This window comes from Diadema setosum, chromosome 17 (genome assembly GCF_964275005.1).
Source record: "Diadema setosum chromosome 17, eeDiaSeto1, whole genome shotgun sequence".
Lineage (NCBI taxonomy): Eukaryota > Metazoa > Echinodermata > Echinoidea > Diadematoida > Diadematidae > Diadema > Diadema setosum.
The window spans coordinates 21,154,669-21,175,038 of NC_092701.1; the positions used below are offsets into that span (position 1 = coordinate 21,154,669).

General features: G+C 38.5%; 1 protein-coding gene across 1 annotated transcript in view; it reads right to left on the bottom strand.

The window, feature by feature from the left end:
- Positions 1–9,469: 9,469 nt before the first annotated feature.
- Positions 9,470–20,370, bottom strand: part of LOC140241003 (ATP-citrate synthase-like) — a 32,918-nt gene continuing 22,017 nt past the window's right edge. The window contains exons 15-20 of the mRNA XM_072320779.1: positions 19,593–19,697; positions 19,117–19,340; positions 18,406–18,487; positions 11,571–11,681; positions 9,957–10,087; positions 9,470–9,676 (exon numbers count right to left, since the gene is read on the bottom strand). Coding sequence (XP_072176880.1) covers positions 9,559–9,676; positions 9,957–10,087; positions 11,571–11,681; positions 18,406–18,487; positions 19,117–19,340; positions 19,593–19,697 — 771 coding nt within the window. The 3' untranslated portion in view covers positions 9,470–9,558. The remainder of the gene's footprint in view (positions 9,677–9,956; positions 10,088–11,570; positions 11,682–18,405; positions 18,488–19,116; positions 19,341–19,592; positions 19,698–20,370) is intronic.

The window sequence follows — 20,370 nt, forward strand, 5'->3', positions numbered from 1 at the left end:
TTCTACTTAAAGTTGCATCAATATTAGGATTTAAAGAATATTCTTGAGGTCAATTGCAAGGAACTTCTGTTAAATATTTTCTCATTATTCCTAGGCTGTGGCGCTTAAAGATAAAGCTGAACTGCTAAGCCGTAAGGAACGTTGATGGGTTAACCTGTCAATGGCAAAACGTGACACGTGCTGTCCGTGCACGCCTCTCCATTCGGCAGGTAAGATGACATCATTAATGACCTTTGCCAAGAAGGGACGCAGCTGAGTTACCTGTTGGATACTCGAGTCGAGAATATTGTCACGTGACGGAAGTCCAGTTAGACAAAATCAATTCGCTTCACCTTTTTTTCCCCTTATCAGTGCTATGGAGGGAGAGGGAGAGCGAAAGGGGAGGAGGGAAAGAAGAGAAGGTCTCTATTTATAATCATACTGCTTTGGGACGTGGCTGATAAGTCCGTCTTTTCCCAGGTGATTCTCATATCAATTTTTTCGGAGAGGCGTTGCATCCGGCACTACGTCAAGTTTAATACCACCTAGCTGTTTATTGAGGTTTCAAGAAAACAGAAAATGCACCCGAGTCACAGAGCAATATCACACCGGTTTCGACTAAATTATTTTATGATGATACATTAAGTTGTTGAGCTAAACTTCCGAACGATTTTGACTAGTGATTTTATGCCCGTCTAGTTATAATTCAAAATGTCCCCATAGTCATTCGCATTTCGTAAAGAAGAATTTAACCGTTCAAATTTGAATTGCAAATTTCACTGGATTACCCATTTGAGATAAATCAAACTATATTTGCAATGATTTACCGTAGCAATTTTTAAATTGGAAGTGACGTTTTCTGAAATGTTGGAAATATTTTGTTTCTTTTCATGTGTTTTGAAGTGCGAATATTGTCTTTCTTTGACTTTCCTCTTAATCAAAGTAAACTGTGATTAGTAATTAAGCGTGCTTGAGGAAAGGAATAAAAAAAAACAGTGTTAGTCATTCGTCAGAATCTTGGTAATCTGTTAGGGCGAAATAATTATTGTTATGAGTGAACGCAACTTGACTGATAATGACCAAAGTAAAGTTTGTAACTGCGGCGTAGTTTAGATAGAAGAGTGACAAAAAGGAAGAACGGGTGTTTGACACTAATCAGCGAAAACTTCTTTTTTTTTTCTATTTTTTTTTTAAATTCAAACGGAATCATGGAAGATCTGGAAATTATGGTGCCAGGAAAAGAGCGATTTAACTTGCATGTCATTTTCGGACGTATTTATAGTTCGCCAGGTATGATAAAGAACATTCGATCATCATGTACTTATCACAGCAGGTAAATGATTATGGTTCTACAGATTTTTTTTTTCTTCTAGGGATACTGCCTTTCCTCGTGTCGTACAACTCGAGCTAGCGAATGTCATCAGTTACCATATTTGACTGAATTTAATGGGAGTGTGTAGAATGAAATATTGCCCAGGTTAGTCGAATCAGTTCGAACAAAGACATGAAAGACGAGGGCAACGAAAGGCGGGCCAGGGGCCATTATATTCCTGGTGTAGTTCAGAAAGTATAATATATGGACACAGCACACGACAGCAACAGTGTGCGCATAATAATTCATGCATTATATTCTCGTGGCAAATGGGACAGACAAAAAGTGGATGTTACAGTTGAAATTAGATTTTAATGCGCGGATATAATCGTAATATCGAAATTGTAAATACGCGGAACTTTAAAATGCCTAAATGCTAGAAGGCTATCGTAACCTCTGCTTTAGCTGAGCCTGCTGTTCTCCGTCGTTAATTTTATTTTCCAATCGCATTAGGAGAAGACATTCTCTCCTGTATGATAATATACCAGAATAGAATAGTCGACCCGATGCGACACTCAAATAGAACACTTCCCGCGTGATCGCGGAGATAAGCGCGGGAAAATCCTCGGGGGTGCAAGCGCTCATGGAAGAGAGCCGTGTATAATTCAGAGACGGTTTGGTTCGAATTGAGCTGGCTTTGATGATGGAGCTTTGCAGACAGTTGTGGTAGAAAATCCTTTCGTGGGAGGAGAAGTTGAATAACATGTTTCCGCTTCCATGGCTACATAGGAAAATCTTGCTGGTGGTGGCCAAATAGTATTGACATAATACTTAACATTTTGCCTTCAAGAGAGAGAGGGGGGGGGGGAGCAAGTGATTTTTTTTTTCTCAGTGCTTTACCCTAGAATACCCTTTCTATTTCTGCGCGAACTCCTAAATTAAGAAATTGAATGAGAACATGGGGATACAATTTATCATTCCTTTGTATATGTTTAAATTATACTTATTCATGCAATGTGACTCTGCGCGAAATATGAAAATGTTGCGACTGCCCACGAGCCACCACAAGAGTGTCTAACCTTGGCCGCCATCCAAGGCAGATGGCGGAAACCAGCGATTAAGCCCGTCCCAATTTCGGGAAACGACTTTTCTGGGATGATGCTGAGAATAACCTAGCCTATCTTGCCCCTTCAAACACTCCCAAGCAAATGCATTTGATGTGCATTTCAAAGGCTTTTATTTTTTCTTCTTCTTTTTATAAGTGTGAAGCTCGCGTACGAGCAACCACCATAAAATAGCCTTTTCGGGCTTATTGATGCGTTTGCCATAGCGCCATCACAGGCAAGAGGTAGCAGGCGTCAATCTGGGGCTAGTGAACGTTGCACTGCGCATGTGCGGCTTTGATATTATCCGGCATGAAAGCCTGTGGCACTGCTCTGAACACAGATCAGGGCCTGTGGTCATGATACCCAACCGCAAAGGAATATTCCTCGCGCTCTATTAATATAGAAATCCGACACAATATTCGTCGCTGAATTCTATGATGTAATCATTATCATTGTTACTTATTATCGTTATCATTAATAGCTGTGATTGTAGTACTATGAGTAGATGTTATCTTCAATATTTTTATTGCTGTCATTATCACCACTAATGTCAGGGGCAGATCCAGGAATTCCTTAAAGGAGGGGGGCTCAAACAATATTTCTGGTGCTACTTCCGGGTTTCATCTCATTTTTTGAAATTTCTTTTGTTTTACAACAAATAAAGAGGGGGTGCGCGCCCGGTGCACCCCCCCCCCCCCCGGATCCGCCACTGAATGCGGGTTACATTTGTTTTTGCAATTTTGTTGTAGAAAAGGGAAGAGCAAGTAATGTTTTGCATGCCTCTCGTGATTGTGGAACAGTTCATCGCTGCGTAACGATTTTTCCGAATCATCTTGCTGATGGTGTAAGCAGAATTACGATCAGCGCATTTTTGTTTTTTATGCCTCCGCCACGAAGTGGTGCCGGAGGCATTATGTTTTCGGGTTGTCCGTCCGCCCGTACTTACGTCCGTACGTACGTCTGTACGTACGTCCGTACGTACGTCCGCATTCGTTTACGCGATAACTTGAGAAATATTGACTGGAATTTTACCAAACCTGGTCCAAGTATAAAGTATGATGGGGCAATTATTAGATTAGATTTTGGGTGAAATCGGCCAAAGGTCAAAGGTCAAAGGTCAAGGTCAAATCATGAAATTGTATCCGTTTACGCGATAACTCAAGACTGGATCGAGTAAATTTCACCAAACTTTATTCGAAGATGATGTATGATGGGACAATTACATGATTAGTTTTTTAGTGAAATCGGACAGAGGTCAAAGGTCAAAGATCAAGGTCAAATCCTAAAATTTATCTGTTTATGTGATAACTCAAAACTGGATGAAGCAGCTTTCACCAAACTTGGTCCAAGTATGATGTATGATGGGGCAATTAGTTGAGGAGATTTAGTGACATTGGCAAGAGGTCAAAGGTCAAAAGGTCAAGGTCAAATGCTAAAAATGTTGCTATTTCCCCCATATCTATGCAATGCCCGAAGGTATTTTATTGAAACTTAGTGTAGACATGTACTTCTGCGTAAAGATTCTCCAGAGAGAGTTTCATGTCATAAGGTCAAAGGTCAAAAGGTCAAAGGTTAGGTGAAAATGTAAACAATTTCACTTTTCACGCAAATGGTTCAATGTATCGTCATGGAACTTGGTACATATGCATGTACTGACTGGCAGGGATCATCTAGGGAATTTAGGGGTCATGGGTCAATAGTCAGGGGTCAAACGTCAAAGTCATCTCAAAATTTTACTGTTTTCCTCATATACTACCGTAGTATATGCAGTGCTTGCATTATTAGTTTTAAAACTTAATATATACATGTATTATTTACCTAATGGAGATTCTCTGCGAAATTTCCAGCCCAAAGGTCAAAGGTTAAGGGTCAAAGGTCAGGTTTAAAGGACCAAAAAAAATCTATTTTGAACTGTAATTACACTCTTTCTTCATACCTTGAAAATTACTCAATGCATAAATATACATTTTATATAACAGGGTTGGTCAGAAGTCAAGTAAAAATCCTCAATTCCCCAAATATGTGTACCTGCACTCTTAGACAATTATAGCAAACCCAGTTTGAGGAAAGTGAACATTTAAGACATTTCTGACAAGCCTGTCATATCAATATTTTGCCAGTTATGTGAAACTGTCATCACACATTGTGAAGACATTGTACTATACAACTATTGGGAGAATCATGCATTATGGCGGAGGCATCAGTCGCCATAGCGACATTTCTAGTTTGTTGTTGTTTTTTTCTGCTCTAGTAGATATTTACGACCGCTGTAATGTGTATACTACAGCTATCGAACTTGATCGACTTCACTGTGGTGGTCAAAATCCATGGTCAAGAAATGGAAGTCTTGAATAGGGTAACCGGTCGTGAAAGAATTGTTTCGATGTCTGGATCATGACTTTGACGCGTGACTTGACTTGTTATGGAATCCGATTCATTAAAGGGATGGTACAGTATTGATGGAGATGAAGATTGGGCTTTAACTTTTTAACGAGATACCAAGAAAACATTTATAGAATAGTACAGAGCATGCCATTTTAAGAGGAATTCAAAGTATATTTGTTAAAAATCAGGTTTAAAATAACTGAAACATCCAAAAACAAAGTAAAACAAAATGATCGTAATAAATTGATGTGGGTCCCACACTTTAGTAGAATCGCTCTATTTTGGATATCTCGGCCATTTCAAAACCAATTTTCATCAAATAAACACTGAATCCCTCTTGGAATTACATGCTCTTTCATATTTCACAAGAGGTTTCTCACTATCTCAGAAGAAAAAAAAATGATAAAAACCTGAAGTTAAGTCTCAACCAAAACTATACAATCCCTTTATTACCCTATGTAGCTTTTATAGTAGGTCATAAGCGCTGCTTGGAATATAGCGATGATACGTATGTTACGGTCTTAAGATGATACGTATAACTTTGACATCTAGGTACCTATAGGGCCTGCTTTCGTTCCGATAGGACAGTATGACGTTTGTGGCCAAGCAAAGAATGATGCTAATGATTTTTTGTGTTTTTTGTCAGCTAGGGGAAAATAAATAGTTTGTTAATTGTTTGTTTGTTTGTTTTTGTTTGTTTGTTGTCAGTCAAAATGTTTGTAAAATATTTTAATGGATGGAGTAGTCTGTATATTACAGGAATTATTATGTCATTGAGGTACGCGTACTTAATATGTACGATGAATATTGTTTTCGTTTTAATGTATAGGGCATTGCTTATGTTTACATCAGATTAATATTACCATTACTTTAATCATGTATTCAATGGAGACTATTGTTGCACAGGAGTGTATTCCCTTCATTATGTAACCATACGGTATATGATACTAATATTGAGTCTGTTATGAAATTTTCGCTGCGCTATCCCATGCTTTTACTCGAAACGCACAAGACTGTACAGACATCCCGAATGTATCTTCCCTTTTCACTACGAAAGCACTGGAAAAAAAAAAAAACAAAAAAAAAAAACGTGCGTTATGATGAAGATATTTTTGGCATGTGTTTGCTTGAATTTTTTAAATTGGATATGGGTTTTTTTCCACTTGAACTGTGTATATTAAGCAATATTTCGCCCAGGTTTCTGGGATCAATTTTTGTTTGTTCCTTATCATAATTTTATATGTAAATATATTGGTTACAGAATCAACTGTGCCTTCTTTGCCAGTAACATGTAATTACATAATTTTTCGTATGAGTGTATCATGTTCTTACTATGAAATGACGTACATAACAATAGCTTTAATGTAGCAGTGTTGTTTGCAATAATATTGATCTTAAATAACTGGTTGTATTGTCTTGCTGTAAATTATATCGTAAATAATAAATGATCTAGAAAACCAAACAAAATGTGTTGGCATCTTCCAAAGAATGATTGTCTCTTTGTCTTGTCCCATTATATGCTTCTCAATATTATAATAATGCAAGCAAAGGGACTCTGCTTACACACACACACACACACACACACACACACACACACACACACACACACATATATATATATATATATATATATATATATATATATATATATATATATATATATACTTATATGTGTATATGAACAAAGAAAATAAGACTCCATTCCCATGGGATCCCACTCTCTTTGCTCATTTTTCATTGTTATGAAATATTCATAGTCCACTGACACACGGAGTTCTGTTGAATCACATTGCACACTATAATCTGTTGGAGGTAACAATTAGCCATATACAAATTAAAATCCGGATACCCTGTGGGACTGCACTACGCTAAATACACACGTTGATGTAAATGAAATAAATGACAAGAAATTAAATGAAATGAAGTGAAATGTTACGCGCACTGTAGCCTACGCTTAAATTGAGTTAAAGAGTAGACGAAAATCACACACATAGAAAGAGGTAAGTCCACATTTTACTAAAATAATAAAAAAAAAGCTATAAAACTTGGATATCTCGAATGTTTCTGCGAAATATTGACAACGATGACAATGCCATATACAAGTTAGACAAAAGAATTATGTCATCTCCTTCACAGCTCTCCCATTGGTGGGTACTCTTAAAAACAGGTTTTAAAACAAAGTATGATATTTTTCAACAATATGGCCATGTACTTTTGCCATTGGACAATAATCAATTCTAAACCGCTACAGCTCTTGAAAATTTTGAAATGGAAGAATATGATTTCATCTAAATTTTTACAGAATTTTTTCAAACATCCCATATCTTTCCATGAATATGAAGCTCCAGTGAAGAAGCTACAGAAATCAAAACTATTCAAAATAGTTCATTGCTATATATACAACATCGTGCATGTTGTTCTCTTATTTACAAAACAAAAAATGAGCACAGTTGATATTCTTCGACTCTTTCATACATTAAAGATATAGATACATAGACATTCTATATGAGATATAAGAATCCGTGCGGGTAATAAATCACGTAGTTGAGCTTATGGATGTATACTTTGCTATTACCGTAAAGTATTACTTTTTTTCACATTGTCAGCAGCTGGCTCAGCTGTAACCAAATAACACACTGGGTTACTTGCATAAATCAAAATATCATGGTACACGCTTATCGTCAACACTTTTCGTGCATATAGGTAGCAACTTTAGTCTCTGCCTGCAGCGCAAATATGATTATTTAAAAAAAAAAATCGTGAGGATACTTTTGACCTATACAGTCCCTAATTTGTACAGCTGCTATCAGATTGAACGTTCGGAAGTAAAGACAGACTAAATGAAAATTTGATTGAGATTCTTATCATCCACTAGAAGTTAGTTGATATTATTGAAACGTTCTCGTCCAATTTCTGACGGCAACATTATTCTCAACGCATGATATAACACAACAGACAGCATTGATATATTATAAGAGTATTGTACAAGGAAGATTTGACTACTGTGATGTAGTGTGGTCAAATTGCAGTAAAATGATGATTCATAAATTGCAAAGATTACAAAATCGGGCACTGCGTACCGTTCTGAAGGTTAATTGGAGGTTTTCAACACAATTGATATATGATCAGTTGAGTATTTCTACTATTAAAATAAGACAGAAATACAGAATGTTACATGCAATGTATAAAATTGCTCATGGGGTTTACCCCCAAAGTCTGTGTGAGTTGTTTTCATTTAAATATACAAATTATTTTTTCAGATGTAATATGTTAAAATTTGAGTTATGTAGATTTTCAACTAATTTCAAACGTAGGAGTTTACAGTACAGGGGATGTAAAGTGTGGAATGATCTCCCAGATAATATCAAGATTATGAGTTTTAATAATTTCAGGTCTTATTTGAAACAGCAGCAGTTCTAGTTTGATATCCACTGCGTTATATATCATATTACATCATATCAATTATCATAACGTTTCCTATTATGTTACGCGATGAGTACTATTGACATTTGTTTTATATCAATCTCTTGTCAATGTCTGTATTTTTTTATTCATATGCTGTTATATGTAGATATACTTTTCCTTTTCTTCGTGATTTTTTTTCTCTTTTTTCTTATTTCAATCATCGCTATATATTACGCTGTTACTGAATCTATGTTTCGTTCTATTATAATGTATACATGCACGGACTTGCAGAATAACAGCCGATGGCTGAGCAAGTTTCCTTTTTATTACCGTGTTGAAATAAAATGAAAATGAAATGAAATGAAATGAACGCATTTCAAAAAAAAAAACACGCCACAATCTGTTGCAAAATTTTGGAGCGGCAACGATCAAGACGAGTTAGGCAGCGTTTACAGCCTTGACATGCTTCTGAGATGGTCGTAATGGCTTCGTGCGAAACCAGTAGATTACTTTGACATACGTGACTCCTAAAGCAGAACAAAAAAAAAGTAGAATATAGGTGTTTCGTGAATTAAATGTTACGCAGACTGCTAGTACACGAAAAAATAAAATAATAATAGCGACCACCGACCATCATATTTGTTTTATTTACGAAGAATAGATTCATAAGTAATAAGCACTATACTTTTCAAGGGGCGCAGCACTATACTTTTCAAGGTGGCGCACAGCCATTGCCCCGCTCCATGTCCTGTAGGTACCCTTTCATAATATACAAGCATGCCATGAGTGACGTAGAGGAGAAAACATCTTGTTCATTAGAAAGGTGTGGGCATCACGTTCCTTTCGAAGTCGGGAATCTTTTGTAAAGGGAACTTCAGCTGTACCTTTCTTTCCACACTCTTTTGAAATAAAAATAGGCAGCTTAGTTTCGATAAGCTCCATAGACTTGTTCGTTCATGATAATTATAGACAAAATCATACTGTTAGTGTGAATCGAATATAAAATTCTCAAGTAAAGACTATCACCTCATCCTTGAGTTCTATAGGCCTATACGGTGTTTCACTGAATCACAGTGTTGATCGGGTAGGGTAATGGAGGCAAACTAGTACAATTTAGCTACGCCGAATACAAACGTGGTTGTGTCAATATTCGTGTCTATAACAGACAAAAGACAGCAAGCTTCGAAAAGGTGCAATACTCCTGATATCTATATATTCATGCCATAACTTTTAATACACCTCACCAACCGACGTTTAATAGTTTATCAATGTTCGATTTGAAGTGGAGGATGATTAACACTGTTAGAGGCAAAACGGGTCAGTACAAATTATTTCTAAGATTTTGGTGACTCTAGTAAAATATTGGTTTGGTCAATTTGAAAGAACAGGCGGTCGCCTCGCTGGCTTCAAGTTGGAAGGAATTTCTGGAACGGGTGGTTCAGAGATGGATGACAGGGCGCCCTCTTGAGCCAGTCGATCATACAGCTCCCTGTAAGCAAACAGAAAAGTGCAATTTATGACAAGTATGAAAGGAATTGAAGAAGCCAAAATTAACATGTTTATGTTGTGAATGCGTACGCTCAACATATTGTCCTGCCTAAACGAACAAATTTATTGGCTTCAATATAACACTCATTCAATACTAAATCTGTTACAGCGTCGAAAGAAGATATCACTGTCAGGTACATGGTAAAGACAAATCAAGGGTTTTATAGTTGTGCGCTTTTTTTTGACAAATCTATTCGCTTGATACTAAACGTTTCACTTACGCCAATTTCATCGCAATGCCTTCGAATGCGTCGGGGACAATAGCGCCAGCTGCGGCGAGGGTCTCGTTCTTGACAGTGGCACTCTCTCTTAGACTGTCCGTTCCGCCGCCGGTGTGTCCGAAGTAAGCCGGCTGTAAAAGAGATTCAATATCATGTGAGTCCGAATACTTCGTTTGTTCCTTTAAAAATAATTATAGGTACAGTTTATACATCTATAAATTTATTTACCTATATTTACCCATTCATCTATATTCATCTACCCATTCATCTATACACTCATTACGTTATCTATGACTCGTCTATATAAGTATATTTCATTCATTTATTCAGTCATCTATCTTATTGTTTAGGATTGTGGTTATTTTAAAAAAAATTTTAAATGTATGTTTTATTGAAAAATTATACAGAATCACACTATTTACAACAATTAACTTGATTAGAATAACACAATCACTGAACAATGTAGAGGAATTGTAAAAAAAAAAAAAAGAACAAAAAAAAAGGCAGAACATTAAGTTACCATACACAAATCAAATCTTGTTCAAGAGCGATATTCCGAGATGGGATTGTGGTTATTTTCGTATCCTTGTATTTACCAGTGAAAATATAATTCACCTTGGCATAAATCAGCACACGAATCCCCTAGGTTCAAAAATCAATGACATCACTTCGAGAAACTGACAATAGTGCCTATATCTTTGTCATTCTTGGGCGAATTAATACACTTTATAATCTCATGTTCGCTCAACAGTGGTCAATTCGCGAGAGTGCGTACAAAGTGCGAGAAAAGCAAAGTATTCGACGCTCACAGAGAAACTGGTTTCTTCAGTTTTCTTCTTTCAGCCATAATAAGTATCCAAATTCATTTGCATTCATGATAGGTCTAGTTCATACAAATGTTGGGTAAAACTTTATAACGAAAGAGTTGAGGTGGGTAAACCATTGTTAACAGTTTGTCCATGCTTTGATAATAAAAGTCTTGCGGAGGGAGGGAGGGATGGTCGAACGCAGCACAAACACCGGGAAGATCAGAACGTTGGGATATGAATGACGGACTCACGTGATCACCAGCAGGCTTTACATCGAGTGATTACCACCTTGGATTACGTGATCAATGGATTGATGTATTAAAAAAAAATGATATATCGCCATTTCAGACTCTAATTTTTATCTTGTTCTCTGCAAATGAAACATATTTCAGCAAACATTAGTTGCTGCATGGATATGGTTTCTGCTATGTTAGGTTAGTCTTAGCCGCCAAAACTGATATATAAAATGAGTAAATGCAAGTTCGAAAAGCTGTGGATTGTTTGCTTATGTTTGAATTCGTATTGTGTCGCATTGGCTTTTATTGTTCTCTTCGGTCTCATTTAACGCGTAAGTGTCATTTAGATTACACTCGGCTGGGCTCTCTTCACCATACAGTGAGAGGGCCTTGACAAAATGTTACCTGGCGGAGGTAGATTAAATCGACCCACCCTTCTCTCCCTACGCTACAAGGTTACTAACAGCACCAAAAACCAAACAGGTCTATGAATGATTATATAGGAGAAGAATGAAGAAAGACAAATTAAAGATGCATGATGTTTAGGAGGATTAGGAAAATCAGCGTACCTCTTGTTTGTAGAGGTCGACGCAGGTTCCGATGCAGAAGGCAATGGTGGGCTTTTTCAGGTGCCCGCTTCTGAGGGCGTCACATATCTCGTATTCCTCACAGCCGCCAACCTTTCGAAAGACGAGCATAATAAAAGAAGGTGAAAGTGGAAAGGAGTTTGGTAAATAGCCAAATGACAAAAATGGGTCACAATAAGGTGAGTTCGTGGCATGCAGGTCGTCACGGAATAATTCCAACGGAAATATTACGACCACGTGAGCAGTAAAATTACTGTGAAGGCGTATCACTTCATCATGTTACATTGCATGATACAATGTATTGCATGACATTGAACACATTGTAACATGACATGCCATAACATGAAATTTACAGTATATATTACAGTATACATTACAGTTAATGCTGGCTACCATTCCTATTACTATTCACAATTTCAGGGCTCACACCTGTAATAAAATGGAATGTACCAGACCCCTTCACAAATTCGTACCAAAGATACCAAAATACATGAAGAAAAAAATTAATTAAAAATCATTAATGCAGCTTGGCGTAAAACTGAATAGCTTTTCTCATGGAATTTGAAGGGACTATACTAGTATCATTGGATGCGTGTACGGAAAATAGGTGATTTTTTGAGTGAAAAGAACTCGTAGTCTGGCTTTGCGGACCCTTGGACAGAGTTTGAGCCGAAGAATCTGTCTTGGAAATTTGATGGATGACAGGGTATAGCTCACTTATCCAGGTTAGTGAAGATGAAACACCTCATTTCTCCCAGCTATTTTTCAGAATTTTTTGAATTTTGAATTTTAACACACGTCTCTATGGGGAATTATTTACCCGTGTGAGCCCTTCATGCCATAACATGTCAGTAATTGCAGCAACTCTATTGCTATTCAGATACAATAAAATAAAACAAATGATATAAAATGAGGTAGTATCGAACTAAGAGATGGCATTACATTAGTTGGCCAATGTGATGAAGCTACAATCAAACGCGTGTTTTGCCCGCAGCTTTTGACCTGGCATAGCTATGCGTGCAGCTGTCATCGGCTGGTACAGAAGATGATACATGCAAGGTGCTGTTCGTAATTCCGAAGGTTCGTTATTCCGAAGGGTCGTTATTCCGAAGGTTCGTTAATCCGAAACACACAAATTCGCTATACCTAGAGGTTCGTTAATCCGAAAACGAAAAAGGGTTCGAAATCCCGAAAGCTCGTTTATCCGAAAATGATACAGGGTTCGTTATTCCGAAGGTTCGTTAATCCGAAAATGAAATAGGGTTCGTTATTCCGAGGGTTCGTTGATCCGATCATGGAATAGGGTCCCTAACGAACCTTCGGAATTACGAGCTTTGTTTTATTTTCGGATTAACGAACCTTCGGAATAGCGAACCTTATTTCATTTTTATTTCATTTAAGGGCGGTGAGTTGGCTCAGTCGGTAGCGCGTCTGCCTCACGATCACGCGGCCCGGGTTCGAACCCGAGTCTGGACTGAGCAATGTTGTGAGTAAACATACCGTCCCCTCTAGCAAGAGGCAAAACACTCTGTCCCTCGGATAGGACATAAAATGGAGGTCCCGTGTATGAGAGAGTCACAGCTCATGCACGTAGATCCCGCTTCATTCATTCATCGCAAAGAGCAGGGTGTCTAACCCGGTGAAGTGGTCCCACCCCACATCCAACTGGACCCCATGGAAGACCAGCTTAGTATAGCTGAATATGGGCTATCCAGCCATCTTCACAGATGGAAAATGAACAACAACAATTTTCGGATTTATGAACCTTCGGAATAACAAACCTTATCACATTTTCGGATTAACGAACCTTCGGAATAACGAACCTGGGACTAAAGAACCTTCGGAATAACGAACCTTCGGAATAACGAACTGTAACCACGTATGCAAGACGTGTGGCCAAAAAGCACCTGTTGCGAGGCGCGTGGGTGAGTAGCCCAAGTCAAGCGCCTCCTCACAGGGAGGCGTCACACAGTCCCGATATTGAAACAAGATGACAATCTAATACGAATACGGGATGTTCAATTTCATACGATGGTGGCCCCGAACTTATTGGTCAAAAAATGCCAATCGATAATGATAGCCGAAGCAAATATCGACACCCGAACCACACACGAAGGCTTCACGAAGGTGTGAATTTTCATTACTAATGTCACCCGAAGGACACAGACAATGATGGCTACAATTAAGACGTCGTATTGAGATTACGATGCACATAAAAATAAAAATATGTCATAAATGTGTCACCCTGGACCTATAGCTCCGAGTGGTATAAAACCCAAAGGTTTAAAAACGCGCATGCGTTGAATATTCCAATTGCTGATCGGATGCTGATAAGTGTGTAGGAGCAGAACGCACTGACAGAGTCCAACATTCGAAGAAGTTTCCTCCGAAAGTGTCCCGACATTAAGACCATACCATTTTATTTTATTATTTTTTGCGCGTTTTGTGCGTAGTTGGTAATGTGTGAATGTCGTGTGTTCCAAAGGGCCTCTGCGAGTTTGTACCGTACGTTGGAGCTGGCGTATCAATGTATCATAACGAGTCATAACGACTTCCGTTGAAACAAACGATGTGTCACTCTGCATTCAATAGTATACATCATAACTATGATAATGGCTACTCAATGAAGATGTGCCGGTGAGAGACCAAATCCAGAATACGTACATCATTATTGTATCTTCCCTTTATGGTCTTTGCGTACAACTTGGTGTTTTTTATGTGTTTCCATAGGGCTTGTTGTTAACCCTTTCTATGTCAGGGACTTTAGACTGTGTGTACATTGCTATGTGGTATGTCTGTGCCACTTGCTACTCAAAGCACATAAAGATTTGCATACCAATACCCACATCACCTGAACATATTTCACAGAACAAAATTTTAGCTGGTATACCCTTCTGTCATCAATTAATGTCAGATCCTCGGGCCAGCAAACACTGTGACCTTTAATTCGAAGATCAATTCAAAGGAGCCCTTCTTTTTGCCAAGGTCAAAAGTGAGGCAGAATAGTTTTTGGATCGATTTGCGAGTGCTTTCAGTTTTATGGATCTGGTGACGTGCACGTCCATGTTCAATTTTCCTAATGAGCACTCCCATAGAGGGAACCAAAGCCCAAACTTGTATCAGGGTGCGTTCGAGCGCTCTAAAGCGAACCAAAGCGTACCGTACCGAACTGTGCCAGATTTGAAGCGTTCGAGCGCTCTGTCGAGAAAGCGTACCTCACGAGTTATTTTTAGAAAAGGTCACGCTTTTTTGTAGCAAGAATGTCATCCACCTGGTCCTTGAACTACTTACAGCTGTCCCGAACAAAGAGAATGATGTCTTTGCATTGTGACGTATACGCATGATACGCGCATGCTTTACAACGAACTTTTGGTACGCTTTGGTACGCTTTTGGAGCACATCGGGAAGTGGTCCGCTTTTGGCTTGGTACAGTACGGTACGGGAGCGTTCGAGCGCTCCTCTGGCGCGGGTACGGTATGGTACAGTCCACAGTTCGCTTTAGGAGAGCGCTCGAACGCACCCTCAGTGTTGCTTGAGTGAAAGCACCATTATTAGAACACTTACTCTAAGTTCTAAGCTCTAAGTTACTCTAAGGAAAATCTGACAATGATTCAAAAGCCATGAATTTTAGAGTCTCGCTCCGTCATCGCTGAATAAGGAGACTACGTAGTTCATGACGTCATTTTTGGACAATGATATAAACTAAAGTGAAAATACGCTGAATTTTCTATAGATATTGATAAGATTATTGTCTTTATATTGTTGTCCAAAATGATGTCAGGAAGTGTAGTAGTCTCCGTTATCCAGCGATGAGGGCATAGAAACTTTAGGGATTCATAACTTTTGATTTTTCCTTAAAACTCTCACTGATGTGTTCTACTAATATTGCTGCTTTCACCAGGCGCGCCGGAAGCAGTTTTGGATTGGGGGGGCAAATATTGGAGGGGGCTCACGATAGACCATACATAATATGTTACACAATAGACACATACACACACACACACACACACACACACACACACATATATCATATATATATATATATATATACATATATGTGTGTGTTTGTGTGTGTGTGTGTGTGTATATATATATATAATATATATATATATATATATATATATATATAATTATATACATGTAAAGTGGCGTACGGTGGGTCGAAACATTGGGGGTGGGCACCTTGTGGAAAAGTAATTTTGACAGTGTGTATGCATGTGCGTGTGTGCGTGCGCAATAATGGGACTACAATACATTACGGAATGTGATACATTCAACAACGCAGTCATTGAGCAACATTGTAAGTTTTCCTTACATGGATTATGGAATGACGGTGTGAAACGACAAATTATGTACTGTCAGCAACATCAGGAGAATTGCATAACAATAAAATACGAGCGAGCGGAGCGAGACAGCTTGAAAATTTTGACATTTTACAGTCCCCAAACTGCCGTTTGTAGCTATATCTTTCGCTTTGGAAACTAAGGGGGGGGGGGGGCATCGGGCGTATATTATGGCAATTACTGGCGGCAACATTAGGAGAATGGCATAACCATTCAATGCGAGCGAGCGAAGCGAGCGAGCTTGAAAATTTTGCCATTCTACAGTCCAAAAACTGGCGTTTGTAGCTATATCTTTCGCTTTGGAAATTAATGGGGGCGCATCGGGCGCAACTGCTGGCAATTACTGGCAGCAACATTAGGAGAATGGCATAACCATTCAATGCGAGCGAGCGAAGCGAGCGAGCTTGAAAATTTTGACATTCTACAGTCCCGAAACTGGCGTTTGTAGCTATATCTTTCGCTTTGGAAATTAATGGGGGCGCATCGGGCGCAACTGCTGGCAATTACTGGCAGCAACATTAGGAGAATGGCATAGCGATTGAATGCGAGCGAGCGGAGCGAGCGAGCTTGGAAATTTTGACATTTTACAGTCCAAAAACTGCCGTTTGTAGCTATGTTTTTTTCGCGTTTATTCATTTATAGACATATCTATCTTATCTATTTTTATTTATTTGTTTATTTATTTATTCATTGTTATTTTTTTTATTTATTTATTTTTTTATTTTTTTTTTTTTTGGGGGGGGGGGCAAAAATGCGTTTTGCCCCCCCACTTTTTGGATTGGGGGGGGGGGCGGCCGCCCCCCCTGCCCCCCCCCCCCCACTTCCGGCGCCTATGGCTTTCACTCAATCCACATTTACGCATGTGGGCTTTGGTCTCCTATTTCGTTTCGCATTCAGTTGTGGTCATTGCCATGTCGGGAAGTCATCGTGGTAGGCTCTCGCGCGTTGTTAGGAGCAACCTTTTTTTTTCCTCTGGTATGCATAACACTGGGATGTGTAAATTGGTAAACCGGCTCTACATGATTGGTTATCTCGTGCAATGTCTGTTCTATGTTCTGTTTTATCACTTTTACACTTTTTCATTATCACTTTTTCATTATCTAACTGGAAAAGAATTCCATTGCTGTTGTTTATTTTGTTGGGGTTTTGTTTTTTTTTTGTGTGTGTTTTTTTTTTGTGTGTGTGTGGTTTTTTTTTTTTTTCGCAAGATCCCTGTGACACAAAGCCAAATACATATTCATCTATTCAACATTACGGATGAGAACAATACAGAAATATTTATCTAGTCAACAACATGACTGTGTGATAATAAAGAAATTACCAAGATTTGATTCATACATCGACATAAACATGTATACATTGTAGATAAATGAATAACATATTTACTTCGTTATTAGTTACTGATTATTTCCGATGTTCATACTGGTGGTATGATCTCATATTTCGTCGGAAACCGTCAATTCCTACAAGCTTTATAGCTTTTCGTAGATGGATTTCATGCTTCTGAGGTCTTTTACATCTACAATATCTCGATTATGATAATTCATATCATTGCAAAATTATAAACTTGGTTCGGAAAAAGGGAAAAAATAGGAGAAAGGGGGAAAAATGTGAATTACGTTCCCATAATATCTATTGTTTATTTTTGAGAAATATAAACGTACACTAAACTGAAACCGAAGCCGAAGACTAATTCTATAATTTGTCTGGTGTTGCACATTAATTTTATCACACATCCGTTACCCGATCCCATGTCAGTTTGAATTCAATTAACAACGAACAAGATATAATGTCAAAAGCTGGTAGTATTGCTTATACTGCAGATTCATACACACGAACACACCTACACACACATGCACACACACACACACCCCTAACAATAGGTACCTGTGGTACAGGGTACCCCGTTATTTCTCCCATAGACAAAATTCTACTCCCACAATGTCATTTTTACCCCCACAGTACCTGACTAAAATAAGGCGAAACATAAGATGGTACCCTCATAATGTACTTCTTGCTCGTCTACACAATATACACACGCACATACACACACACACAACTGTTTTTCTAATAGTTTTTTTTTAAATTTCATCTAACATGTCTAACTTAAATAAGGAAATTAAATAAAAAGTAAATGAACACTTCTTTTATTTGAATGTTCACTACAGAAAATAAATCAGATATTCCCTGTCCATCATTACACAGATCTGAGAACTGAGGAATTCAGGGATATTGATGAATCATGCAGCACATCAAGGTGAAACTATGAATAAGACATATTGCAAATACGCAACAAAAATAACGAGAACCTCCCACCAGCCCATTTTCTCCCTCGAACCTCCTCCCTTCCACGTCCCCATCTCCTACGAACCCTTGTCTCATAAAATATGTAACCCCCCCCCCAACACCACACACATACACACATACATACACACATACAAAAAACAAACTAACAAACAAACAAACAAACGTACCTCCCCAATCAGAATGAAGCACTTGACAGCAGGAACATCTTGCAGGAAGTTAATGTGGTCCATGATTCCCGAACCGGTGTATCTGTCACCATAGCAACCATATGATCAAGATGTAGTTATAGTGTAATTGCTACGAATCACTCTTATATAACTTTTTTATACTCAGATCTACGTTGATTCTTGTGCGGAACAACTTCTCTTCAACGGTTCTGCATACTAAATTTAGCTGAACACTCAAAGTTGTAACATTTATTTATTATCTTTCAGAAAATGACACGAAAGATTGACTGTTTTCACTCTGAGCTTCTAATATTCCTATCAAAGTCAGTTTGAATTTGGAGTGGACTTCCCATGTATAGGAATGGAATCCATTTCCACTACATCAACCGAAGATCGACTGCCTGGTGACGTTACTACGATGACAAAGATACAGGCGTTCGATTTGCACGACTGACCTTAACTGATCTGCAATATAATCATGATGACAACCATAATACTTTCTGCACATGCGTCAGATTAAGGCTCCCTTGGATGTTCCATGCAAATCCTACCCTGTTACCAGAAGCGGCTAATTCAGTCAAATAGCCCCATTGTGATCGGGTTCATGCTTTTTCTTTTATCATCTTTATTTTCATTGTTGCTGTAGTGTAAGGCGGCCGGCTCATTTTTTGCATCGTTGAACATGCAATTCGAAAATTCCAAGGTACCTACCTCCCTCCGCCTAGCGCTATTCCAAGGTATAGGCCGTCTGAGTTGCGGGCGATGCTTGCGCAGAGCTCTGATGAGAGCCCGCCGGATCGCGACAGGTAGACCACGCTGCCCTGGCGGTACAGTTTGAGATCGATGACGTCCGGCAAGGGTCCACCGATGTCACCGAAAAGGTTGCATCGGAACGCACCCGGCTTGAGTACATTAACTTGCAGCCCATGTTTGACCTAACCGTAAGAGAAAGAATAATGATTAATATACTGACGATGGTGACAATAAGAATGATGAAAGATATCTCATGCAACTGCAGATCGAGTGCTCTGAATTAACGAATGTATCCGTTACTTTTATTTGACTGCGTACGTCTCAGCTAGACGAATCAACACACAACACAATTTTAAGATAATGAAGGGTAGATTCAGGGTCGTAGAGATGATTTGGTCGATCTCTTCTGCGAATTTGTTGCCATGGAAACTTACCGTACAAGGTCCGATCATCAGGACACGCCTCTCTCGGGCGATCTGGATGAGCTCTCTTGTCTGTCGTTCCGTCACCTGTCCAACCATCATGATAATGGCCCGAACCTGTTCACCAATGATAACAACATTCATTCTTACCAGTCAGGTACTCAGAGTAGCTTGAAACTACATAATCAATATACTTTTTGACGCCAAATTCAATGAACTTCATCTATGCATTATTGCGTGTCTCCGATACAAAACAATTCATTCTTACCAGTCAGGTGCTCAGAGTAGCTTGAAACTACAAAATCAATATTTTATGACGACAAATTCACCGAACATCAGTCTAAACATTCTTGTCTCGGATACATGAAAATGAAAACTACTCCATAATGTTTGTTTCTGTTTTTGTTTGTCTGTGTGTGTTTGTTATCAAACTCCCTCATCATTTTCCAAAACGTTCATGCTAAAGAGAGAATGAACAAGTGTATAGTTAACGCAATGATTAGCTTCTGTTTCCCATTTGACCTGTTTGATTGTCAAATTTTCACTGACGAAATCACTTTTGGGAAAAGCTCCAATTTCCTCTCGGAAATTACAAACAGATACAATAATCGTGATGACAATGTAACAACTTACAACCGCCTACGTGACGATGTAGAAAGCAAATATCAATAACCTTCCACCCCCTCCCCCCCAAAAAAAAAATAAAATAATAATAATAATAATAAACCAAGAAAACTAAGACAATAAGAATGAGGTTTTTCTTTTATGTTCACCACTATGACTTTACATT